Source organism: Phyllostomus hastatus, unplaced genomic scaffold, assembly GCF_019186645.2.
Source record: "Phyllostomus hastatus isolate PE091 unplaced genomic scaffold, TTU_PhHast_1.1 phas_scaffold_1224, whole genome shotgun sequence".
NCBI classification, from domain to species: Eukaryota; Metazoa; Chordata; class Mammalia; order Chiroptera; family Phyllostomidae; genus Phyllostomus; species Phyllostomus hastatus.
Genome location: NW_025334008.1, coordinates 701982 through 727988, shown reverse-complemented (window position 1 = coordinate 727988; position 26007 = coordinate 701982). Strand labels below are relative to the sequence as shown.

Here is a 26007-nt window from a genome sequence, read left to right as displayed (position 1 = left end):
CAGTTCTCTTTACCCGTGATCACTGAGTGATGCCTGCGGCTGGGAGGCCGACCTGGGGCAGGGCTCGCCCGCCCTCCCTCCCCCCACGCCACATCGCCCAGTGGCCTCGTGGAAAGAGGATTCTCCCATGCAAACCCCGGAGCCGGAGGGGAACGAGGAGCGCAGTTCTGCGCCCCCTACCCCTGGGGCACGGACACGGCCACAGCACGGGGGGCGGAGGGGCCCCGGGGACACGAGACACTGAGGATAGGGTCCCGTCCGCAGCCAACCCCAGGCAACGGGCGACCAGAGGGGGCGGGGCGGGACTGAGTGGCACAGGGGGCGAGGCTTGTAGCAGCGAGTCCCCCCTCCCCTCCTTTCGGACGAAGAAGGAAGACTTGGGCCCCGCGACTGGGGAGAAAGGGGAGGGGGCAGCCTCTCCCCGCATGCGGCCCAGGAGGGAAGCCCCGCCCCCTTCCCGCGGGTAATGGGCACCCATCTCCCCTGGGAAACTGACCAATAAATTACAAAGTAGAGAAAAGGGAGGTGGAAGTTTGGGCGCGGGATTGCTTCCGGCCCTCTTCTTTTCCCCTCTCGGTCCAGTTCATGTGGTTTGGTCCAGGCCCAGTCCATTTGTGAGGCAGGGGCGCACGCTCCCCTCTAGTCTGTACGGATGGTCCAGACAGCGGCGGGAGCTCCCTGGCCCGCGCTCCCGGCGAGACCACACTCTGGGCAGGAGGGGAAACAGCCCAGCCTTTGGAAGATTCTTCCATTCGAGTGAGGTCACCTGCATGGACGCCGGGCAGCATGTGGAGCAGTGCAGATCCATTGTGCCGACCCGAACCCCCAAGATCGCCCAGTACAGTCCTCACCTGGAGGCCTGCACTAGCAGGAATAGGTCCGGACCGAAACGCCATCTGCCCGGGAATTTCCAGAAGTCTGGCCTGCAGGGAGAGCGAGCAGCTGTTCAGCCAGGATGAGCAGCGGTTCAGCGCATGCGCGCGCGCGCCCACCCCCACATTCCCACCCCCCACCCAGGGTTTCTCCGACTCTCAACCCCAAACATCCTTCCTTGGAATTCCCCTTCCGAAATGACAGTAACGGCTGAATGTTCGCTGCCTTCCCTCCCTTTCCCACAGCATTGGATTCATCCAAGGTGCCCCAGATGACACGAGGCGAGTCCATTTCCCACCGTAGAAAGGGGATGCGAGATTAATTCATTCCACACGCGGAGCAGAGGGTTGGCATATTGGAGCAACCCATTTGCCATGAATGGGGGAGAATGAGCGAGGACATTTCAGAACGTGGAGAGGGAGGCTTCTGGAAAGTTGGGTTGGTCCTTCGTCCACCTCAAAGAAGGGGAAGGGAGGAAGGGCTGACGTTTGGGGGAGCCACCCACCCACCTTCTGATTGCAGCTTGCGAAGAGGGAGTCCCGGCGAGCCCAGGGCCCCTGCTGCGGCCGAACGAAAGTTAGGGGGCAGCATCTCAGCTGAGTCGGGGGTTACGCCTCGGAGGTCCTTCTCTCTGAACATCTTCCGCCAGGACGGGGAGCGGCTGAAGGACTTGGCGCTGTCCTAGGTACATGGCCCGAGCATCCAGTGAGGGACTAGAGTACGCTTCTGACCCCGCCCCTTCTTTGACCCCACCCCTCTTGGGATCCCGGAGCTTCTTCAACCTGGCCCCGCCTCCAACCACGACTCTTGGCAAAGGCAAGCCCGACCCCTTCAGCTCCAACCCTGAAGGTGCGGCTCAGAAGCCGAGCCTCCTGTACCACTGCTGCGCCCACCTCGTCCAGCCGCCTGTCTGTGCCCAAGGAGATGAGGTTACTGAATTCCTTTTCCAGGAGCTGCCGTGCCTGGGGAGGAGAGGTGGGAGAGGGGGTTGCCGGGTGCAGACTGCGAGGTGGGGATGCCCAGTATGACCCGGGCCAAGCGGCAGCTCACCTGTGCATTCTGCGTGGGGATCTGCAGGAGCAAGGCTAGGTCGGAGTAGTCAAAGGTCTCGTCCAGGGCCAGCAGTGCCCCGTGCACCCCGCTCTCCGTGAGGTTCGTGGCAAATTCCTTCAGTCCCAGTCCGGACACCCAACCCATGACCCGCTCATTGGACCACACCATCACGTCTGGGGACCAAAGGGACCCTCAGCTGCAGGCCCGTCCGATTTAGCCCATACTTGCACCCCCATTTTCTCTTTTCTGGCCACGCCCCCTATACTGGCTCCACCCCAGGGTTTATGATAGGGCTCTTCTTCCCTGGCCTCCCTCCCCTCCTCCAGTCACCCTTTCTCCAGTCCTGCCCCTAAAGCCTCTCCACCTGGCTCCCAGAGGGACGTTTATACTTTCCTACTCACCTCGGATCTGGGTCTGACTTTCTTCCCGCCTCCTCTCCAAGTCTTTCCGGTCATAGTTGAGCCGTTTCAGGCACATGATCCCATAATGCAGACTCACCCTGAGCAGCAGGGGAAGTCGAGTCACAAATGGGCCTTCACAGCCCCCATGACTGTGGCTCCTACTGGGCCCTCCCCACTGACTGTGGTCTTCTGGGAGGGGTCAGAGAGTGTTCCATCGGTCAGTTCTAGCGATTGCTGCCCTTCTCAGAGTGGGGGTACTTTCAGCCGGCAGTCCCTACTGGCTAACCTGGAGGGGGTGTGGCATCAACTACCCAAGCTGTCTCAGAATTGGGACTCTTCCTAGTGGGCCATCTTATCCCTGAAAGGGGTGCAGGAGTCAATTTCCTGAGAATCTAGGCTAAAGTGCCAACAATAATCCAATACACTTCCCATCACCAGTCCCATCGGCCAAAGAGTCTCTAGGAGTGGGAGCTTCCCCCTGGACCGTCCCCATGGGCCAGGCAGCTCCCACCTGTGGAAGCTGTCCACCATCTTGAGTTGGCCTCGGAGCTCCTTCTTGTTCAGATGATCTAACATCCGGGCATCCACCAGCGACTCCATGAAGTAGCTGCGGTACTGGGGCAGCCCCAGGCTGGGCAGCCAGTCGTTCCCCACCCACTCGTGGTTCATGTCGCCGTATGCCAGGATCTGGGGCCATGGGCAGGTGGGGGGGGCGGTCAGGCCCTCTGACCCCTTCCCATGTATGTATGAAAGGGCACAGTCTAACCCCCCAACCCAAGGATGTTCTTTGTGCACCCCATAGCAGGACAGTGGCCAATGTCTCTGCTCAGGAGAGTGGATGGACCCAAAGCTGTCTCCTACTCCTTCACAATGACAGAAGACCCCCTCTACTCCAAGTGTGGTCCTTGGACCCACAACATCACCATCACCTGTGAATTTGCTGGAATTGCAGAACCTCAGAGCCCAGGCTACTGAGTGAGAATCTGTATTCTCACAAGATCCTCAGGTGATGTGGACAGCACATGAGAGTGTGAGAAGCACTGGTCTAGCATTGTCCCAACTCAGAACAACGCACCAGTCCACCATCTCTACCCCTCCACGTGAGACAATGGATCCTTCCACCGCGGCTCTCCCCACAGCAGAGAGGAATGGATCCACCCATCACTCCTGCGCTGTCCGGAAAATACTAGTTCAATGCTGTACTTGGCCCAGGACGGTATGCTGGGTCAGCCCAAAGCCCTTCACTGACTTTAACATAAGGAAACAACCCATGCCTCCCCCTGACTGGAAACAAAAAGCCCAGTCCAACACAGTTCTTCCATCTCAGCTGAGTTCCTGCCTCCCCCTTCTCCAGAAGAACTCCTCCTCCTCAGCCTCTCGGCCTGATGGGCTGCCCCTTCAAACGCTCTCCCCTCAACCAGCGGCCAACCCAGTGCACAGCACCTCCCTCTAGTCATAGCAATAGGACAACCTCTGGAGCCCCCGCAACCCACGATAATGGAATGGCGCGTGCACCACAGCTAACAACGGAACCACCTGGCTTCTACCAGACCCCCACCAAGCCACAGTGAGAGCCAAGCTCCGCGCAGCGCCTCCCCGCGGTGATGAAGGAATGCTCCGGAGAGGGTAGGGGCGGGGCTCGGAGAAGAAAGGGTGTCCATGCAGCGTGCACAGTCTGTTCATGCGCCCCCGTCCCGCCCCGCGCCCCCTACCTGCTCCCAGCTGATCTCCTTGGTCTCCTGACCCGTTAGTGGGAAGAGGGGAGAGAAGGGATGGGTTAAGGGGCAGGTGAAGGAAGGCAGGAGGAACGGACAAACTGGACAGCCACAGACTCGCCCCCGCCACCCCTCCCCAGGGAGAGTTAGTGCCATTCCCAAGGCCGCCGGCAGGGGGCACTCACAGGCTTGGTCGTGGCCGTAAGGGACTCCATCTCTTCGTGTGTCATCCACACATTTCCTGTGGACTGAGGGGTGGCGGGTGTTATGGAGGGTGAGAGAGGGCTTCCAGATACGGAAAGGGAGGGGGTTGTGCTCCTGCAGGCTCAGGTGGGGTACATTTACACCCACTCTACTTTCTGGCCTCAAAGGTCAGTCACTGCTTGGGCAAGACAGTAACAGAAAAAAAAGGAATGATGGTTCATTTATTAAGCACCTGCTTGTACCAGAACTTGGGCTTTGAGGTTGCGCAAACCCAGGTTTCAATTGGGGACCTGCTGGACATTTTGCCATGTGGCCCAGTGCGAGCGATGTCACCTCTCTGACTTCACACAAATTATAGAAAGGATTCAGAGTGAGGTGACAGACACAGCAAAGGGGCAAAGGTTTAGGGGAAGAAGGAGTGCATTCACATTTACTGAACACGTGCTCCCAACATTCCCAGACTCACACATGGGGGCAAACATTTATGTAGCGCTCTCTGAGTGCCAGACACAGTGGTAGGGTCTGGGACAGGCAAGGGGAAATTTGAATACGGACTCAAGGGCAGAGGGAATGAACGATAACATTAACGTCCTTAGGTATGATAAGCGCCTGGTGGCTTTGTATGGAAAAGTTCTTCTTTTTAGAAGATGCCCCCAAAGTAAGTTTTCGGGCTAATTTATGCTGTCCACAAATTGCATTCAAGTGCCCGGATACAACATGCACGTGTAAACAGCAAGAGTCGCAAAGGGTCAACAATGGCTGGGTTAAGGTAGCACACACACAATTTTCTGTATGCAAGGAAAGGATAAAATATTAGAAGGCAGTAAATGCTATGGGGGAGAAATTAGGTATTAATATCCGAGTGATGAGAGAATGAGCAATTTAGCTGTTGAGTTAGGGAGGCCTCTTGGAGGTGGTGACATTTCAGCTGAGACCTCAAGGCTGAGAAAGAAGCCAGCCCCGAGGAAATGGGGAGGGGTGCTCCAGGCAAAAAGAGCAGTGGATGCCGAGGGGCGAAGTCAGGAAAGGAGGGGTGCAGGGAACCGTATGGATTTGGCTTTTTCTCCAGGTTGCGGTGTTTGAGACAGACTGAGAGTTAGGGGTGCAGGAGAAGCAGGGAGATCTGAGGGAAGCCCCCCCGACTCCCAGAGATAATCCAGTTGGCAGGTAGGGAGTAAATCTACGGGATGCAGCAGGAGTAAACAGGTCCGGATTGGCTAGTCTGAGGATAAGAGGCGGGGACAAGAGGCAGCAAGGGCTAGGATTGGCTGCTGGACCCTCACCGTGCGGGAGGAGGCGGGAGCGGAGGGCGAGGTGAGCGAGACCATCTCCTGGATGGCGAGGCGTAGCTTGAGCCGGTGCAGCGGGTTGCTGATGCCGATCTCGCGCTGGATTTCCGTGTCCGACAAGTTGGCCATGATGGCACCACTCTTGACATTGGCCCGGCAGGCGGCCACATACCACGCCGGCATGCCCACCCACAGCTGGACCAGCGAATGGAGCGGGGAGAAGGAGAGACAGAGACAATGTAAGAGGAGAAACGGGAGAGAGACAGAAAGAAGGTGAGAGACGGAGACAGAGAGATAGGGAAAGGCAAGTGGAGGAGAAACAGAAAGACACAGAGTTGGCGGTGGGAAGGAACAGACGGACCAAGTCAAAGAGAGGTGAGAGTCAGAGGGAGACAGGGGGACGGAGGAGAGTCATAGGTAATGCAGAGTCAAAAGGGACAGAGAGGGGTGGGAAGAGATAGAGATCAGGGGAGACACAGAGATGAGAGACAGACATGGGGAGAGCAAGGAGCAAAGACATTGGAAGAGAGACATGGGAAGACCCAGAGACGTGGTAAGAAATATGGGTAATGGCAAAAACACAGAGATGAGAAGAGGCAGAAAAATAGCCAGGGAATCCCAGAGAGAGAGAGAGAGAGTGGGAGATGTAGGGAGAGACAGAGAGAAGCAACAGGAGACCTGGGCCGAGTTGGGCATGGCCAGAGGGGCAGGGTCGGGGGAGAAGAAGAAAGAACAGCAGAGAGATGGACAGGAAGCCTGACACCTCCCAGGGCCTCACCCCGCCCCCGACCACCCCATCTGGGCAAGGTGGATGGTGCTGGGTGGCCGCAGCCCGCCCTAATAGTGGGGCTGTCACAGGGGTTGGAGATCAAGAATCAGGGCATTTCTGGGCCCCAGTACCTCCAGCCAGGAGACCACGGTGGGGCCATCCCAAGCGGCAAAGGGCAGGCCCTGGCGGCAGGCCTCTTCCAGAAGTTCATGCCTGGGGAGAGGGGGCTGGGGCTGGAGCTCTCGGGGGTGGAGACCCCCGGCCCTGCTGGGCGGCCCCCTTCACCACACCCCCCTCCAAGAACACTCTTATGGGTGTAGAAAACATGCCACTGGAATCTTTGCAAGCCCTCTCCGCTCTCCCCACTCCCACACTCACTTCCTCTTGTTCCTTCGGTCCTTGTCTCCTGGACCTGTGAGCTTGGCTAGCCCCAGAGGGTCGGTGGCCAATGTCTCATCTGAGGGTGTTCCAGCTGGAGGCAGGGAGGACCAACATGTGGAGATTCTCAAGGGGGAAGCAGAACCTTTCATGCTGGGGGTGGTGAGGAGGATGCCAGGAAGGCAGAGGCCCCAAGCGAGTAGTGAATGAAGCCACAGAAAGGGAGTGATAAAGCCAGGCAGGGACCATTGCCACCTGCCAGGCAATAAACTGGAGACACCCCCCAAATAGGGGATTGATTGGTCTGGCCTTGTCCAGGCGGCAGTGGTGTGCTGGGAAATGTCTAATAGCTCCCTGAGGAGAAAAGGGATATTCTTTGATTTGGAGTGTTTGCCAATTTCCATGGTGTAAATAATCCCACTAAGCCAATTTCAAGCTACCAGTATGATGTCAAGCAGCTCACAAAATTCCTGAAAATTTAACTCTTGGCTCTTACAAGCCAGTACAAGCGGGCTCCAGCACACTAGGAGCCCTGCCTTTAGGATGCTCCTTCCTCTTTCTCTATTTAAAAAATGGTAAATGAGCCCTGGCTGGTGTGGCTCAGTGGATTGAGTGCCGGCTTGCAAACCAGGGGGTCACCGGTTCGATTCCCGGTCAAGGTACATGCCTGGGTTGCGGGCTGGGTCTCTAGTAGGGGGCACAAGAGGCAACCACACATTGATGTCCCTCCCTCTCTTTTTCCCTCCCTTTCCCTCTCTCTAAAAATAAATAAATAAAATCTTTTTAAAACATGGTAAATGAAATAACAAATTGATTTAGCCCTTCAGTCACTCCAGCAGGCCACAAAGGGCTCTTTTCTTGTCCTTCCTCTTCTTCTCTTCCTCTGCCAAGTCCTGTCCCTTCCACGTTGTAAATGAATTACCAAATCAGTGAGAACATGAATGAATGTCAAGTGATTATGTAAAGAAGAAGAAACAAAGGCAGGAAGGGAACAAGGGAAGGAGGGAGGGAGGAAGACAGGGAAGAAGGAAGAAAGGAAGGAAGGAAGGGAGGAAGGAAGGATGGAAGGAAGGAAGGGAGAACTAGGGTACTCACCCAGAGAGGAGCTGTCCCGTCCTGGTGGTCCCATTCTCCCCTTCTCCTTCTTGCCAAAGAGACGACCTATGGATGACTTGATGCTCTTCTTCTTGGGGGCTTTATGCAGGGCGTCTGGCGGGCCCTCACTGGATGATCAGGACAGGGTGAGGCCGGACCCCTTCCGGGATGCCTCCTCTCACCCCGAGTCTCTATCCCCTCCCACTTCACCCTCCCAGGCAAGCCCATCCCTGCCCCATTTCTTGTCCCTGCTGACCTTCCCCGTGAGGGCCCCCCATCTTCCAGGGATCCCGCCTGCAGTGCCAGGGCCTGCGTCATTCTCTCAAGGCGGGCAGAGCGGGGAGTGGGAGGTGGGGTGTCTCCCGGGATGGCCGGCCCCTCCCCTCGTGGAGCCCCAGCTTCCTCCTTGGGGACATGATTCTGGGGATAGAGACGTGGAGAAGCTGGACTGAGTTGGGGTACTCATGTCAGGGGCTCCTCATTAGCTGGGATGTCTACTTGGGGTGTCTGAGATGCCCCAGGTTTGGGCACTGTTTCTGAAGGCAGCCTCGTTCACATGGGGTGAGTGGTAGAAACATAAAGCTAAGTCCCGCTGGAGCTTGGCAGGCTCTTATTGATGGTGTCTTAGCTTATGGTGTCAGGAGTGGGATTGGCATGGCCTCAGGGAAGGGTACTCAGTTAGAGGTTCTGGAAGCAACAAAGCTTGGGTTTAAGGCAATACAATAAGGCTAGTATCTCTAATGCATCCCGAAAGTCAACTCTGAGGATCTAATGGTAGTTCTCAAATGTACATTTAGTCACAGACATTTTTTAAAAATCCTATGCAGAAACTTAATGCATAAAACTGGTAAAGGTATGCCCTGGCTGGTGTGGCTCAGTGGATTGAGCACCAGTTTGTGAACCAATGGGGCACCGGTTCAATTCCCAGCCAGGGCACATGCTTGGGTTGCACGCCAGGTCCCCAGTGGGGGGCGTATAAGAGACAAACACACACTGATGTTTCTCTCCCTCTCTTTCTCCTTCCTTTCCCTTCTCTCTAAAAATAAATAAATAAAATCTTTTTTTAAAAACTGCTAAAAGTAGACCAGAGCTAACTCAAGTACAGTTTGGAGTTCAGGAACACAGTGGCTCAGCCTTTCCTTCGCCCTTGGAGTTGGAACTTTTAGGGAAAGCTAAGGTTGCTTTTGAAAACCACCAGTGTGAGGAGTTATTGCTGCTGTCTGTCGAGGAGCCCCACTTCGGACCTTCTACCCACCCCACCACGCCGGGACGTCAGAACACTCACAGCTTTGTCGGTGCCCTCACGGGCAGGACTCGGGGGTGCCAGGCGGGGTGTTGAGTGGCCCGAGCTGGGAGGGGAGGGGCTGGCAAGGGTAGAGGTGGTGAGGGAGGGAGGCAGCGAGCAGCTACTGCGGTAGCGGCCCAGCGAGTCCAGGCCAGAGCCAGACACCCGACTCTCCAGCTCTTCTGCCCTTTGTTCGGTTGTCTCCTTTTCCTCCTGGATCAGCCTGAAGAGGGAAAGGGGAAGACTGGTGAGAGAACTGAGGCAGACAACAGGGGAAGGAGTCTGGGGACCCCAGTGGGCCAGAAAGTTTGGGAAGGCAAAAAGAATTCTGAAAGTCCTGGCTGGTGGGGCACAATGGACTGAGCGCCTCCTATGAACCAATGGGTCTCAGGTTCGATTCCCAGTCAGGGCACATGCCTGGGTTACCAGGCAGGTTTCCAGTAGGGGGAGCTTGAGAGGCAACCACACACTGATGTTTCTCTCCCTCTCTTTCTCCCTCCCTTCCTCTCTCTCTAAAAATAAACATTAGAAAAAAAAAAAGAATTCCGAGGAAGGTATAATGAGGCCAGAAGATCTTGGTGGATCCATGATGGCTTCACAGGTTCAAGGGCAGTCAAGGGGCCATGACAGGCTCCGGAGTTTGTGGAAGTAGATCAGGGAGGGCCACCTGCATCAGGGCAGCCCTGATAACGAACTGGTTCTGGGAAATTATAAGGGAATTTTTGTGGGCCAGAGGTCAAGTTCCCAGGAGAACATCAAGAGCAGCAGACTCATAGTAAGATCGAGATAAGATCTGGGATTCTGAGATGAACCTAGGCTCTGGGAAGGTCTCAGCAGGTGAGAGTCGGTGACTCATGTCCGAACAAGTGTGAATGAAAGGCGGGGGTCATGTCAGTGCACTTGCTGGGCCCCAGGGAGGTCTCGTCATTAGAGAATTGCCAGATAAGGCTGCTGCTGGGGCACCAGGGTGCACTTCATATGATGGGTGACTCCTAACCTGTTGAGGATTCTTGTTATATTAGGTAGAAATTCTTGCAGTGCAGAGGTGCAGTTCTTGATGTGTTATAGTGACATTCTTGGTGTTTTGGAATGGGGTGCTTGTGTCAAGGATCTTGGGGTACCAGGAGTCTCTGGTTACTGGTTGTGTGAAGCCGTGAAATCCATGGTGTACTGGAAAATTGTTAATGTACTGGATTGAGGATTTTGAAGGTGCAGTCTTTGCCGTATTGGGAAATTGTGAGTACTGACCGAGGGAGGTATATACACATATATATCATACAGGAGACTTCTGGGTGCATCCCGGGGGTTCCTGGACACTGAGGGAGGGTTGGGCTGGGGGCTGGGAACATTTCTTGAGGACAGTGGAAGAGGAATGGGATCTGGCCTTCACATCCGACTCCATAAGCAGAGAGGCTGTGGGCTGGGCTCAGTGGGCCCGTGGGAGCTCACTTGATCTCCTTGTTGATGGCCTCCAGCTGCTCCTGAAGCATGATGGCCAGGGTCTGCACATCCGCCTGCCCGCTGGGGGACAGCAGCTCAGCCCCAAACATCCCCTCCGCCTCCTCCTCATCGGAGCCGTCCAGGTCCCCAGGAAACGGGGGCGGCATGGACCCTGCAGGGGCGGATCGCTCCCACTCCTTTGTCTGTGTGGAGACAGAGAGACCCCAGGTGGGCGGGGGCCAAGGTATGCCCTGGGCTGCCCTTCAAGTCTCCTGACCCTGACCATGACCCTTGCCCATGACCCTGTTTACATTTCCTGACACTGGCTGCCCTCGCCATGAGATCCAGCCTCGACATGGTTTCCAGCTCAGTTTTCTGTCTTGACAGGCCCCGTTTCTTGACCATGCCACCCCACTGTGACTCCACCCCTCCCCATTTCAGTTTCCTTTGATCCAACCCACTTACTTTCTTCACTTAAGTCCACCCATGCAGGATTCCACACCCCGCCCACCACCCCCCAGGCCCCCACCCCTCCCCCCACCCCGCCATTCCTCCCTGGTTCTCACCAGGCAGCAGGGGTTCCGCAGGAAGAGACATCCGGGCCCGTGGGTGGACCGAGTGGTGGGAGGAGGAGAGAAGACAGCATGGGTCAGGGACACCCTGTTTCCCAACTCGGGCCCCTTCCAGAGCCCGGTGTGATCGACCTCATTTCCCATGGTTGCCCATCCAACCCCTGCTCAGTGCAGACCCCAGAAGTGGCTGCTGACCTTGGAGGGCTCATCCTTGACCCCTGACCAGCGGCTCCGTTTGCCTGCTCGGCCACTGCCAGCCCCATAGGGGTCCAGGTGGGCGCCGGAAGGTAATGTGGGTGCCTGGGAGTAGCGGAGCTCCAAGGCGCTGCCAGGGAGAGACCTGTGGGCATAGAGACCCAGGGGTCAGGAAAAGGAAACAGAGACAAGGGGTCATGGGGAAGGGCCCAGGGTCAGGGGACTAAGGGAAGGATCTGAAGTCAAAGGTCAGGGAAAAGGATCTGGGATCAGAGGTCATGAGATCAGGGGTCCAGAAACTAGAGATCAGGGAAGTCTCAGGAAGGCAGGTAGTGGGGGTGGAGCCAACCTGGGGGTCAGAAAGGAGGAGCTTAGCCAAGGAGGCCCATGGGTAGAGGCAGGGCAGAAGGGTCCTGTCACCTGGAGTAGGAGGACGGTGGCCTCCCCCGCAGCTGGTCAATCTCCATCTGCATGCGCTCCATCTCCGCCAGCAGCTGCTCCTGCAGGGAGCCGATGATAGGTGTGATGATAGGTGTCAGGTCCCAGACCCTGACCCAGCCGGGCCTGCTCCGTGACCCCATGCCCCCCTCCCTGCCCAGACCCCTCCCTACTTTGTTGAGCAGCAGCTCGTCCTGAAGCTTCTTCATGTTGGCAATCTCCTCGCTCAGTGAGTTCTGTGGGGGACAAGGGTGCAGTGAGTGGGGGGCCTGCAAGGGGCATGCTCTGGGGGCCTGAGAGGAGCCCCGGGGGTGGGAGGTGAGCATGAATGGGGAGCTGGAGGGCCTGGAGGATGTGCGTCCTAAGATGTCACAGAGTAGGGGAGTCCCTGGGAGTCCCAGAATTCCGAGTCTTGTGTAATCAGAAGGTTCAGTCGAGGGTCCATAGCATAAGGGGCTTGGAGAAAAGCCAAGGACTCGGGGTACGGGTGCCTCAGAATTTAGCTCTTGGGCTGTTTCGGTGAAGGAGTGGTCCCGGCAATACAGCAGAAAAGTCTGTCAGATTCGGAATGCTCAGGTTTAGGAGGATCTCAGGTAATGGATCCGGGGGAAATATCTGGGGCCCAGGGATCCGGGCAAGAGGTGGTCCGGGATGCAGGGTAATCGGAGGGCTGGGTTGGGGTGCACCTTCTCCTCCAGCGCCCCCATCCGCTCCTTGAGGTGAAGCTGTAGCCGTTCATTGGACTCGCTCAAGAGTTTGTCCACTGTCTCGGACAGCCGCTTATTATGGTCATCGTTCATCTTCTCCCGCTGCCGGGCCTGCTCAAAGGCGAGGGTATCAGAGGGTGCTCAAGCCCACCTAGTCCCGAATGCAGCCCCTGCTGTACACACTCGCCCCACGCCCACTCGCTCATCTAAGCCCCGCCCCAGCCTCAAAGCCCTGCCTTCACTGCTGCAGTCCGTTCCCTCACCCGCTGCAGTTCTTGGTTCTTCTCCTCCAACTGGGCCTCCAGTTGCCGAAGCCGCTCCTCAAAGTTCCCATGACGCTCCTCAGCCTAGGGGATGCAACCCGTGACCTCTGACTTTCCCACTGGGCCCCAGTGGGGCCCCAGTCCCGCTCCTGCCAAGACTGGGTTACAGGTCCGGCGCCCAGAGTTCCAGACTCTTCCGGCAGGACTCCAGACCCTGAGCCTGTGATTCATGCCCTGCCCCTCTTCTACAGGCCCTGTTCCTTTATCAGTTCATGTTCCAGGCCACCCACCCTTTCAGTCCAAACTAGAGAATGCCCCCCCGCCCCCCCTCCACCCCGCAAACCTCCAGGCCCTGGCTCCATTCCAAGCCCCATCCCTTCCCTAGACTCCAGGCCCCGCCTTGTTGCCCAGAGTCCAGGCAACAGGCTTCATACCCTTCCAGACTCCAGGCCCCGCCTCCTCTACGCCCCGCCCCCTTTCCCCGGAGACTCTAGGCCTCCCCTCACTTTATTGAGCGCTGCAACTCGCTGGGCCAGCTGCGCCTCTATCTCAGGCAAAGTCTCCGCCTTCTGCAGCGTCTGCTGCAGCTTCTGCTTGGCGTCGTCCAACCACTCAGCCAGCTGACGGCTCTTCTCTTCACTCTAGGGGTAGGACAGAGACAGGAGAGGGGAGGAGATAGGTCATACAGGCCATGACCACCTCCTCATCACCCCTCCCCGGCAGCGACCCCACCTGCCGGTACAGCGAGTCCTTGCTGGCCAACTCATTCTCCAGCTTGTCGTTGGCGTCATGAAGAGACGTGGCCTCGCGCTGGGCACTCAGGTAGCGCTTCTCCAGCGTTGTGATTCTCTCCTCCATATCCTCCCGCTGCGCCAACGCCTGCAGAGGTGGCAAAGGGCTGCGTGGACTACAGCTCCTAAAAAGCCCTGAGGGTAACCCAGGCTTGGAGCCCCAGATTAGGCACCCCAGGGAATCCTGGGAAATAATGTCCCCTGACATCCAGGCCTCGGAATGGTGGAACCAAACCTGCCAAGAGCTCCCAGGAATAGCCAACGTTAGGCCCCCTGGTGGCGGTATCACACTTTCTGTGTATTTCCAGGCTAGTACTGGCTTAGACCCTCCCTGCCTGGATGGACCTAAGGCTCATGGGATGGAAAACTTCCTCCACTCTTCTTGGACCACTTGCCTCAAAAATCCAAGGCTTACGTGTTTCAGCAACTTCTGGCACAGCTCAGACTTAGAATCACAGAGCAAGTGCCCTAGGGTCTCCTGGGAAACAAAGGCCCCTTCCACCTGGGAGGCAACATCTCCCAAGATCCCCCCCAGGGTCTCATGGAAGATGGACTTTGGTCTGGGAGCCCTTGTGGTGTCAGACCACATTTCCCAACAGGCCCCAGGGCCGTTGGGGCTTAAAATGTTGAGGTGAAAGGCCTTTGAGAATCCGTGCCTCCATTTGCCAGCAGTCCCTGGGACATGGGGGTTAGGACGAAGGGCCCCTAAACTAGGAGGGGGTGAAATGCAGACAAAAGAATTCAGTGTGAAGGCACAAGAGAATTCTCCACTGATAATATAACTACGAACAGTTCCTGAGGGCCTACCACATGTGTGGCACATACCGATCCTCTGGCAAAAATCATAAGTCTCATTTTACAGGTGAAGAAACTGAGGCTCAGAGAGGAGGAGAATCTACACGACTTGTGAACTGAATCCAGGTTCACTCCTGAGCTCTGTGGCTCTGGGCAGAGGGAGATGGGGAGGGTGAGGGCGGGTGGGGGGGGGCACAGGGCAACCCACCAGGGGCTCCGGCCTCACCTCCTTGAGGTCTCGCTGGAGCTTGGCGTTAGCTTCCTCGGCCTTACCCAGCTCACGGTGGGCGGTGCCCAGCTCCTCCTCCAGCTGGCTCATCTGGCGGCACAACACCGCCAGGCGCTCCCGCAGCTGGCACACCTCCGCACGCTGCCGCTCCAGGGCCTCCTCCAGCTCAGCCGTGCGCCGGTTGGAATCCCCGACAGGACCCAGGCCATTGGCAAGGGTCTGCAGTGGGGGCAGTGAGGAAGGAAGGGACAGAACCCAGAGTGGGGAAACAGAGAATGCAAGGAGAAAGTTGAGGGGGAAGGATGAATTAGAGATCAGTAGGGGTCATGGAGGTCACAGAAGTTAAGTACAGGACCTGAATCAGGTTTTAGGAGTTCAGATGTCCCCGAGTCAGTGAGGATCATATCAAACATTAAAGGGACCATCACAAAGTCAAAGACAGAGTGGGAGTCACAGGGATGAGGATGAATGAAGAGCAAAGGGAGCAAAGGGCTGCCACCTCATACCTGCCCGTCTCCATCCTTTCCCGGCTCCTCCAGCCCCGATCGGCGCCTAGACAGCTGCTCTCGGAGGCTCAGGCTCTGGGAACGGGAAAGGGAGATCAGGGCCAAAAGATTAGCTCTTTCCCACTGGCACCAGTCCTCTGTAGCGAAAACCCTCCCCAGTCCTGCTGGGGGTACCCTTAGATCCCGTGCTCTCATTATCTCTCTCTTCAGCTGTCCAGCAGGGTGGGAGCCCAGCCTCCCCCTTGTCCTCTTTAGCCCTGACTTTTCCCAGGCCACTGCTTCCTCAGGAGCGGGTTCCTCCTGGTAGCCCCAGCCCCTGGTTCCCACCTTAGTCTCACTTTCACTAGGCAGTTCTCCTCATAGCCCTGCTTGGGGAGTTCCTCCATAGGACCCCCCCGGCTCTCTCCATGGTCCATCCCCATGGGTCCTCTGCTCTAGTTCTGCCCCCAATGGATTCTAGAGCCCGGAATCAAGGGCACCCCATTGGGAGTTCCTTAGTCCCTCCCTCCCCTTCTTGGCCCCACCTCCTGGTTGCTCATCTCCAGCTCTTCCTCTAGCACTGCCACCCGCTCCAGCGCCATCCGCAGCCGCTCCCGGACCTGGGGACGGGGCAGGACAAGAGGGAGATAAAGATCAGATCCCATGCAGGACCTTCGGCAATAATGCAGCACACCTCTGCACAGGGCCTGACAGGGCCACGTTAGAATTCCTCTGTCTGTAATGGATGTGTAGCCCCAACCTGCCACCAAAGAAGCCCCGCCCGCTGGTAGCCTGACCCTAGTTCATTTTTCCATTCACAACCCGTCGGGTCTCAGTCAGCACAAGCCAGTCAATCAGAGTCAGCCTTTTTCCCACTTAGGACAACCTGGACCAATTCAGAACAGCCACCTCCACGCCCGGGGTTTCCCTTCTGCGCCCAGGATCAACCATTCTCATACCTTCTCATCCAGGGCCTTGTGGTGCTCGAAGAGGGATTTTAGAGCCTTGAGCACCTCCACCTCGGATGAGACCCCGCCTGGGGACTGGGCCTGGCGTTTCACCACGGTCATGCGCAGTGACCTCTCGTGCCTGGACACCAGGCACTCCAGGTGTTCCAGTAGAAGCTACAGGGATAGGGCACGGGCCAAAGAGACATGGAAAGAGAAGCAGGATAGAGGGAAAATGTGGTTCAGACAGGGAGGTCGGACACACGGAGAAAGACATCAAGAAAGGTGGAGCCAAGTAAAGGGGTAAGGAACGAGACAAGTCAGGAACAGAGAACGGGATATCCGAGGTAGAGGGACGGGGCCAAGGGAGGAGTGGTACAGAAACAGAGATCGTTAGGAAGGAGGGGACCAGAGGACACCAGCCAAGAAATGGGAGCAGGGAGAAGAGGGGAAGGCGAGGTGGGGAAGAAAGATGGGTCAGGCATCAACAACGCGAGGCCCCGCCCGCACGAGTTAGGCCCCGCCCCAACGACCCTCACCCTTGTGTTGTTCCGCTCCGCCTTCAACTCCGCAATTTCTTCCTCCCGCTCCAGCAGCTGCTCCCGACATAAGTTCAGCTCCTTCGTCAGAGCCGCAAACTCCTGTACAGATGTGGACAAGATCGAGACAATGAGATCAATATTTTCCCCATCTCCCTCATTGTAGCGAAGAGTTTGAAGGCCCCACCCCCTGCTAAGCCCCGCCTCTTCTAGCGACTCAAGCCCTGCTAGTTACCCGCAAAGCCAGCCCCGCTGACTCCTCCCCTCCAAGCGCCAAGTTCCGCCCCCTCCGGCCCTCCCTCTCCACGCCTACACAGCCCAAGGCCCCGCCCCGGCCCCGCCCAGACCTGAGGCAGCGCGATGCTGAGCTGTCGCTGCAGCGAATCTTTCTCGTGGCCCAGCTCGCGCAGCCGCAGCTGCGCCGTAGCCAGTCCATCCTGCGCCTCTCGCAGCGTCTCCAGCAGGCGCTCGCGCTCCGTGAGCATCGTGACCATGAGGCGCTCCAGCTCGCCGCCCGTCTCGTCCGGGCCCAGCGCCGAGCCCCGCCGGCCATCCTCGCTGATGGTGGGCATCACCTCGCACATCATGGCGGCGGTGCTGGCCTGCAGGTGCGGGAAAGGGGCGGGGGTCAGAGACCGGCCTCGTCAAGGCACAAACTGAGACATGGCCACTCTGATACTATATAAAGGAAACTGAGGCCGGACCACCCAGGTATTGCACAGAAGAAATTGAGGCCTGTGCGTTCCGATGATGGCACAGGATAACCTGAAACCCGTTGCTCTCAGGAATCCAGTACTGCCTAGCTGGGTGAGAATATTTGGGGAAACCGAGGTCAGACTCCACCAGGCACTAGCAGCAAACCTAGCCCTGGTCTAGTCCAAGAAACTGAAGCCGTGTGACCCTGGCACGGCCTAACTAAAAATGGAAAATTCAGTCTTGACCTATTCTGGCCCTGCTGAGACTCTCCCTCAACCCACTGCCTAAGTGAGGAAACAGGCCCAGCTGAGAACCGTGACCTCAAGCCTGGGGTCACAGAATTAGGTCACTGCTGGTAAGTGGTTACCTGCTATCCCGCTCAACTCCCCTGTCCTTCAATTTCTCATGTGGACCTCAGCTCCAGAAGAGTCTAAAGACCCATTCCACATGGGAGTGGAGAGAAGCATGGCAGAGGGCAGGGCAGGCTAGCCACCTCCCACGACGAAGGTGTCCAAGATCCAGCTCTCTCCTTCCTCGGGTCTCAGGAATCCTGCAGTCCCTTCCCCCAAACTCAGGAGGCTAAGCCTCCAGCCCCCTCCTTCCCAATTCCAGGAGTCAGAGATATCTTCTGCTCTCCCTCTGGGACCTGAGTCTGGGGTTTAAACCTCCAACCTTAGACTCAGAAATCCAACCTTCAGACCCCTTCACCCCAGAACCTGGCAGTGCAGGCTCCCAAGACCCAGGAGTCTGGATGCACAAGTTGTGGGCGGAGATGAATCGAGTTCTCCTGTACCTCTCCCTCGCACACAGCAGGTTGGACAGGTTGAGCTGGCCCAGCCGAAAGCAGGAGGGACTTTTACTCCTTTCCTTCTCTCCCTTACGGCTGGGGCATAACCGGTTCTGCGAGTAGGTCTTTCCCAGCCCCACCTAATGTTCAGACTGTGTCCATAGCGTGGGACCGGGGCCTTGGACTCCTGTGTGGATAGGAGAGGACTGAGAGCCCTGGAACCTGGGGAAAGAGGCGGCTGGGTCCCCTGGGTCTTTGAACAGGTGCATCTGAGAATCTAGATAGCTGTATCGCAGCACTCAGAGGCCAGATTCAGGAATGTGTTTGCAAGAGGGCAGGCCAGCCTTAGGCCCGGAACCAACATGGTATCCAAAGCCCAGAACCTACTCAGGACATACAACACAGGATGTTTTAGGGAGGCTGTACCAGAACTTCAAATTCACTGAGAAAGAAATAAAACACAGCCAGCAAGGCTAGGCAAAAATCTAAAAAGCCACTGACATGCAGACAGTACAGAGTGCAAAAATGGATGCATGCTTCCACATTTACAATGTGAACTGGGTAGGAGCTGCACATAGGGCATATTCTAGCAGCTAGGTCTGCAACTGTGAACCAGCCAAGAGCAAGCAGTAAGTTCAAGAGTGACTGGGTGACCTCAGAATGATACCTAAGAATATACCTAATGAAATGCACAACAGACCTAGTCAGGAGACATAATCTAGGACTCAAAACCTACCAGGGATAAAGATACAACATAGAGTACAGCAGTGGTTGCATTCTCAGTTTTATCATGTGTCTAGATAATGCTAGAACTCAGAACCAAAAAGACATGCTCTAGAATTCAGAACGTGCCCTGGAGGTGGAGAAAAACCTAGAAAGTAGCAAGGAGTTTGCCTGGAACTTAGTCATGCCTGCAGGAAGATGTAGAAGGATGCATGCTGGGAATTGAGAATTTACTGGCATAAGGACTGAGCTGGCAAAGGCGAGATGTTGTGTTCTGGAAATGAGGACATTTCTAGGCTGAAGACTCTAGAAGAGGGGAGAGCCCAGAGCATGCTTAGAATGCTGAAGCGGCAGAGAGAGGGGGAAGCCCATGATCCACCAGGGGACAAGTTCTAAACTAACATCACACTAAGGAAAAGGGAAATAGAGAAGGTGGGAATGAATGGGCCAAGAACCTGGAACCTGAGGAAGGAAGGAGGAAGGTCAAACACTTTGGTGGGAATCCTGTAGATTTGAGACTGTAGCATTGGATGGAACCCCAAGCAGGAAAGTGCACTGTAGAACTGATAGCACAACTCAGAGAAAGAGAACAGCACGGAATTGGAAGACACACATTCTAGAACTTAGAATGCCCCTGGGAATGCAATGTAAAACAGTGCCCAGGATATGGCTGGAACCTAGAACACACCTAAAATGAAATTTTAGCAGAGGATAAGATTGGTGTCTACACATTTAGGACATGCCTGGGGAGATGACAGGATCAGAATTTGCCTAGAATTTAGCATCTAGCCTGGAACTTAGAACACGCCTTGGGTGAAGATGAAACGGAGATGTCGACTGGGTGTCATGTTCTGGGATCCAGAAGGAATCTAGAATGCGGAGCATTGCAAGGGTAATGTTTAACTGGAAATGTGGGAGACAGCGGATAGGTTCTGGATCATCTGACGAGCCTAGGTCACAGAACACATGTGGAGGGAAGCATGTGCGTTTGGCATGTGAGTACAGCCTGAGAGAGAGAGTGCACTTGGAGGATAGGACATCACCGTAGGGGCCTCGGAAAGCAGTGGAGTGCTGGAAATAGCTCCAGAAGCTGGGTCTCAGGGGAGAAAACAGTCCTGGGAGCCCAGCAGCTGGGACGAAATGGGGATGAGGCAGGGGTTTGTCCAGGCCACTGGGAGATGGCTGGTTGATAAGGGGATCGTGAGGCTGTGGGGACCTGGGTTCCTAACAGTAAGAGATGAGGGGCTAGATGCCTGGGGCAGGAGGAGGGCAGAGCTGGGAGGTCTGGATTCCTGAATTCTTATGGAGATAAACGACAGGGGTTTGGGAGGCAGAGCTGGGGCAGACGGCCTCCATAGGGGCTGGTGACCAGTACAGAAGCTAGGCTCTGAACGCCTGGGTCCCTGAGGGGATGCAGGACTCCGACCGGCATCTAGGTCTCCGGGGGTGACGGGGGTGGGGGGAAGGTGGGAAATGCCAAAGAATTGCATTAACGATCGCATTCTGAGTGCCTGAAACGGAGAGAGTCATGGCGCCTGAATCCCTAAGGGGCAGATGCGGGGGTACTAAGGAGACTGGGTATATTTACTTGAGGAGTACAGGGGCTGTTGAACTGGGGGTCTCAAGGGGGCAAAGGCTGGGAACCTGGATCCCCGGATGCTCAGGTCCCTAAGGTGGACAGGGCAGGAACATTCAGAAGCTCTGACTCCTCAGGAAGGTGCTGGGGTCCCGGAAACCTGAGGTGCTGAGGACTGGGTGAAGAGCTTGGCCAGCGGAACCCTGATGTCCCAGAGCCCGGGTCGGGGAGGGCCCGGGTATCCCCGGGTCAAAGGCGCAGAGGGGGATCCCCGCGCCGCCGGCGCCCCCTCCCTGGCGGCAGCAGCGGGAGGTGGGGGAGGCGAGGCTGCCGAGCGCGCTGACCATGGACAGCTCCAGAGCGGGCCTGTGTCCAGGGCGGCAGCCGGGCCGGCCTGGACTGAGGGACGAAGCCGTCTGCCCAAGCCGGAGGGCTGGAGATGGGTGCGCGAATGGGAGACTATGTACAGACGCGACGGGGGACGGGCGACCCTCTCCAGGAGAGTGTGACACAGCCGCGGCGGCGTCTGGAGCTCTCGGGACTGGGCCGAGGAGGAGGATCTAGATTCTGAGGGGTTCCCAGGGTGGAACTGAAATCCAGGCTCCTGGGCCCTGGAGGCGGCGCAAGGCGGCAGTACGCCTGGGATTCTGGGGTTCGGTTGGGGACTCCGAGAGCCGGGAGGGGCACGCCTGACTCTCTGGGGTTTGGCTGTGAAATCTGGGCTGTGGGGTCCCGGGGGATGAAGAAGGGAATCCAGGATCTCGGGGAGGCGGGGGAAGCTCGGCGAGGGGTCCCCGGGGTGGGCGCTGCCTGGCAGGCCGGGCCGGGCTCTTACCTACCTGGTCCGCGGCGGTTGCGGGCGGAGCTGGGCTGCAGGAGGGACGTGGGGTGGGGTGGGGGGACCGGGCGGGGCCCCTGGCGGCGGCCGGGGCCCGGATCTGTAGCTCCGGAGCCCTGTCTCCGCCGCTCGCGCGGGCTCCGCGTCTCTCGCTCCGGCTTGGGCGCTGGGGACCCCCCCTCCCTCTCAGTCTTACAGCCCTCTACCCCCTAAAATAGCCCCCTACCCCTGTCACAGTTAATCCTCCCCCCACGAGGCCGCAGCCGCCAGATCCAGGGGTGTCCACCAGCGCCCCCAAAAATCCCACCTTCCCCCCCAAAAAATTTCCTCCTCCCTCCCCCCAACAGGCTCCCGGGCGGTCGTGGCCCCTTTAACAGGAGACTGACAGACGGCTCCGAGTGACCAATGGTAGACAGCGTCGGCACCGGCAGGAGGCTAAACCCCGCCTCCGCACGGGCTGGGAGGGGTCGCGCGGGCGGAGAGCGGGAGGCGGGGCTCAAGACAGATTGGCCAATAGGGGTACGGCGTGAGGCTGCTGGGGCGGGAGGCGGAGCCCGGCAGGGAGATGATGTCACCTGGAGCGAGTGGCGCGCGGCGTGGAACGCGAGTCGCGACCCCGGATCCCGGCGGCGACGCGCCGCTGGCCCTCGCGCCGCACGGAACAGGAGGGGCTTGGCGGGCGGTGAGGTGGGAGTAAAGGTTGTATTTTAAGGTGGGGGCGACTCCCGGAGACGCGCTTGGGTTGAACGTGGGGTGAATGCCGGGTCAGCGAGTGCACCTTATTCTGCACTCTGCGTCTGTCTCGGGAACTGCACGCGGCACCCCCCACTCCTGTCTCCCACGCAGGGCTCCCCCGGCGGAGAAGGTGAATGGTTTGCTCCGCCCCGCCCACAGACAGAACACCCACTGGCTCCCGCAGCGTTTCAGGACTCATGGGTAGGACCAGCTACAGAAGGGGCTTGGCCTCCACCCTCAGAGTCTCTTAAAATTAGGGAATGCTGTCTTCAGGTTTGAATTCGCACTCAGACCCAGGCTGGGTCTCAGCCTCTGTCTTTGGACTTGTCCCTAGGAAGTTGGCTGGCTTCCACCTTCAGACCTGGGGAAAAGTCTCCATGTGTCCGCTCTTGGACTCTGCAAAGGGCTTCTTTAGGGCCTGGCCTCAACTTCAGTTCCTCTCACTCCCTCACTCTCTCCCCAACATCTCAAGACCCAGAACAGACACACAAACACTCAGTGAGGTTCAAAGATCTTTAAATAAGGAGCAGGTGACAATAAATACTGTACAGGAAATGGGGTGAGCAGGAAGGTCCAGATCTGTGGTTTCAGCCTCTGGACTCCAAGGACCTGCAAGGAGGGTGAAGAGAAGGGAGCCAGGCTCAGGGTAAGGGACCTGGGGATGGATGGGTAAGAGCTAGGGCTGGGTTTCCAGAACCAAGGGCTCAGGGAAGTGGTTTGAGGAATTCCAGGGAAAGTAGTTTCCAGATCTTGAATGGGAGTCAGCTGAGTCCCCAAGGGCTTTAGCCAGAATGGCTTGGGGGTGAGAGTCTGGGTCAGGGGTCAAGGGTCAGACTCTCAGGAGAGTAGCCATGACTGCGGGTGGCAATCAAGGTTTCACCAATCATTGGCCTGCTTTGGGAGTCTGGGGATAAGGCAGGTAGTGGAGGCCCCCGGGGAGGGGTGGCAGCAGAAAGCTCACGAGTAGCTCTGGTGCTGCTGCCGCCTGCGGGCAGAGCGCATCTTCTCGAAGCGGGCCTCCATCTCCTCCAGCACTCGAGGTGTGTAGCGCACCACCAGCTTTACAGAGCCCTGGGCCGCCTTCAGCAGCTCCACAGCCTTCTCGTGCTGCTCGCCCTCGACGCTCTGCAGGACGGTGCACAGACAGCTGGGCCCAGGGCCCGCCGCCCTCACCGGGCTTCCACCCCAGAAACAGGCTTCCACCCCAGAAACAGGACTGTTAGTGACCTGCCGCCAGCCCTGAGCTGCTGAACCTCCTGTCCTCATGGGAGAGGCAGGAACTCTTGGCTCAGTGTCCTCCCTCCAAATTTTCCAGGTTCTCCATGTGAGGGATAAGCTCAATGAGCCCTCAGTCACTGAGCTAGACCTCCAGGATCACCTTTATCCCCTCCTTTGCCAGTCAGCTACTCCCCAGCCCCATTGCTCCTGCCCTGAATCCCCCTTCTTTATCTCTACAACCCCAGCCCCAGCTCAGGCCTCATCCTCTCCCCAGTGGACTCTCAATGTAGCCTCCTCCCTGGCCTTCATTCTCTCCCCTCAGTCCACCCTCCAGAGTCCCAAAGGGGTCTATCTACACCTCCAAGCTGAGTCTATCCCTCCTTTATTCATAGCCCTCCCACGACTCCCCAGAACCCTTGAGACAAAGCCCCAGCCTCTTAGGCTGGCACTCAGGCCCTACAAAGTGGGCCCCAACCACCCATGTAGTTGTGCCTCCATCTACTCTAACTAGTGATTTTAATTGCCTACATGCCCCCATCCTCCATCAGAACCAAGTCCTTTACCTCATAGGAGTGTCACAGCCCCTACCTACAACACCCTCAGCCAGGAACACCTTCACCTTTTTTTTTTTTGCCTGGAGAACTCCTATTCATCCTTCAAAACCCAACTAAAATGTTCCTTCCCCGGCAAAAACTTCTTTTCCCTCCCCTGGTCTGGTGCCACATCACAATGTTTTGTGCTTCCTCATTATTATCACCCTGGATAGGGCCCACCTCCCTCATGAGAGAGGGAGTTCTTGAAGGTAAGAGCAGAGGCCAACTTTTCTCAGGGTCCACAGTAGTGTCCAGCACATGGCTGGATACAGAGGCAGCACTCAGTCTGTGTGTGATAGATAAATGTCAAAGACTTTGACTCCGTCCCCCAGCCCTACCAGCTTCCCACTCACCACACCATTCACAGACAGCAGCTGGTCCCCACGCTTGAGGCCTCCGTGGCGGTCAGCCACACCTCCGGGAATGACTCGGGAGATGTAGATGGGCGAGTTCTGCTCCTTGCCCCCCATAATGTTGAAGCCCAGGCCCTCGTCTGTCTTGGGCAGCTCCACTACCCTGGGGTGTGCGTGACCCTCACTGGCTGTGAAGGCGGCAACTGTGGCCTGGGAGAGAGAAAGCATCACATCGGGAGCTGAGGGGCCTGCAGAATGGGGTGGAGGATCCAGGCCAGGAAGAGCTATTGAGGCCAGATAGCTTTCCCCAAGCACGAGGCCCCTGCCAGTGCATGGTTCAGTGGAAGATCACCCCATAATGATTGTATGTCCCTTTTGGTTCACTTTGAACAGTGCAGACAGGTCAAAGAGAAGTCTTTATTCGGTGTGAATGTATCTTGAATACTCAACACTTGCCAATCTCACTTTTTAACAGAGAAAAACAAGGCCTGGAAGAAGCTGAGAGCCCCCAGGAAGCCACAAGAAATAGCATCTGACTATAGTTTAATCAGATTTTGGTGTTTACTGATATTTCATTGTATAGGTGTTTAAAGTTATCTCCGAATGTGGCATCCAGTACTAGTTTCAATTTGCAGTTAGTAAAAATGCCTTTTTTTCTTTTATTTATTTGTTTTTAGAGAGGGGAAAGGAGGGAGAAAGAGAGGGAAAAGTGGTTGCTTCTTGCACACTCTGTACTGGGTACCTGGCCCAGGACCCAGACATGTGCCCTGACTGGGAACCGAACTGGCAACCCTTTGGTTGGCAGACCGGCACTCAATCCACTGAGCCACACCAGCCAGGGCTAAAGATCCCTTTCTTTATATGATATTTAAGTTAAAAATATGAAAATAGTCAAAATAAATGATAAAAAAGTAATAATAAGGGTGGTACAGCGATATGACAAAAATCACGAAGGAAGAACCAGGATTGAATGACATTAGAAGTTCCGTGGATGCCTTGAGTGATGGGGTAAGGGGCGCCTACCTTGGCTGTGGCGTGGGCCCGGATCTCGGCACTGCCAGTGATGTCCAGCGTGTCATAGAGCTGCTCGTACACCTGGTGAGGACGCAGCAGCATCAGGGAGCCGCCAGTCCCCTCCTCCCTTCAACACAGGAGTTCAGGCCTGCAGACTCTCCCACCCAAGGAACCCTCCCGCCCCCGCAACCTATAGTCAAATGAAACTACAACTTCCAAAGAATCACGGAGCTGACGCAGGAACACCTCAAGGCGGGCTGCCCCAGGCACTGCTGGGAGGCGTAGTCCCTGTGCTCGGGGCGACCAGGAAGGCTGTGGCAGCCGTCTGTGCCCCAGTGCCGTGCAGCACTCACCTCCCGGATGGCAGAGCAGAAGCGGCTCTGCAGGACACGCTGGAGGGCCTGCAGCTTCTGCGGGGGCAGCTCCCCGCTGCGCTGGAGCCGCTCCAGGAGCTCCACCGCCCGAGACACATCTGCGGGGCGGGGGCGGGAGCGTAGACACAACCACAGACACAATCAGAGACACCAAAAGGCCGAGGAGCACCGAGAGATGCGGCCAGAGACCGAGTAAGGGCGAGCGCAGACAGACCCCGGGAAGGACAGCAGAATCCCGGTCGGACACCCGCGGACACCTGGTGGCAAGGGCGCCCTGCGTCCCCAGGATCCCCATATACACCCAGACAGGGGTGTGCAGCGGACGCCCCTCCCCGGCCCACTTGCCCACGGACCCTCCCACCCCCGCTAACAGCCAGACTCACGACGCCCCGCCCACGCGCCCCCCCCCTCCCGCGCAATCCGTCTGCCCACCCACCACCCATGCCTTGCAGAGGTTGGGGCGGGGATGGGGGTCCAGGATGCTGGACGCTACCGGGTGGGCAGGGCCCCCTGGCGCGCTTACCGCGCTCCAGCCCCAGCGGCTCCACCAGCGCAGCCATGTCGGCGCCGCCACTGAGAGCCGCCTGCCAGCCCGGTCACCAGAGACGAGGGAGGGGCTTCACAAGGCCACGCCCCT

The 26007-nt window shown here is 57.3% G+C and overlaps 3 protein-coding genes across 6 annotated transcripts; 1 reads left to right on the top strand and 2 right to left on the bottom strand.

The window, feature by feature from the left end:
- Nucleotides 1-399: 399 nt before the first annotated feature.
- On the bottom strand, nt 400-21252 carry PPFIA3 (PTPRF interacting protein alpha 3). 3 transcript variants are annotated; one of them, XM_045856417.1, is made up of 30 exons: nt 21085-21252; nt 16811-17065; nt 16464-16565; nt 15937-16101; nt 15523-15597; nt 14999-15073; nt 14490-14711; nt 13410-13556; nt 13184-13318; nt 12678-12761; nt 12394-12525; nt 11881-11943; nt 11690-11769; nt 11270-11414; nt 10512-10699; nt 9063-9285; nt 8034-8197; nt 7778-7905; nt 6683-6776; nt 6436-6517; nt 5530-5730; nt 4228-4290; nt 4040-4066; nt 2839-3014; nt 2328-2425; nt 1924-2099; nt 1767-1835; nt 1383-1554; nt 852-923; nt 400-766 (listed from the first exon to the last, which is right to left on the bottom strand). In XM_045856417.1, the coding sequence occupies exons 2-29, from the start codon at nt 17048-17050 to the stop codon at nt 865-867; spliced, it is 3585 nt and encodes a 1194-aa protein (XP_045712373.1). In that variant the 5' UTR covers nt 17051-17065; nt 21085-21252; the 3' UTR covers nt 400-766; nt 852-864. The 3 variants fall into 3 exon arrangements, with proteins under 3 accessions (XP_045712373.1, XP_045712374.1, XP_045712375.1); XM_045856418.1 differs by lacking the exon at nt 21085-21252 and adding an exon at nt 17527-17871; XM_045856419.1 differs by lacking the exon at nt 4040-4066.
- On the top strand, nt 20452-22152 carry CUNH19orf73 (chromosome unknown C19orf73 homolog). The gene is given in 4 exon segments (XM_045856218.1): nt 20452-20557; nt 21796-21870; nt 21873-22030; nt 22033-22152. Coding segments are annotated over 4 exon segments (459 nt in total).
- A 165-nt stretch (nt 22153-22317) lies between these two features.
- Nucleotides 22318-25980, bottom strand: LIN7B (lin-7 homolog B, crumbs cell polarity complex component). 2 transcript variants are annotated; one of them, XM_045856404.1, is made up of 6 exons: nt 25894-25980; nt 25350-25468; nt 25006-25077; nt 23983-24192; nt 22780-22943; nt 22318-22427 (listed from the first exon to the last, which is right to left on the bottom strand). In XM_045856404.1, exons 1-6 carry the CDS (start codon nt 25928-25930, stop codon nt 22406-22408), a joined length of 624 nt encoding a protein of 207 aa, XP_045712360.1. In that variant the 5' UTR covers nt 25931-25980; the 3' UTR covers nt 22318-22405. The 2 variants fall into 2 exon arrangements, with proteins under 2 accessions (XP_045712360.1, XP_045712359.1); XM_045856403.1 differs by lacking the exon at nt 22318-22427 and having other exon boundaries at nt 22434-22943; nt 23988-24192.
- Between the last annotated feature and the right edge of the window lie 27 nt (nt 25981-26007).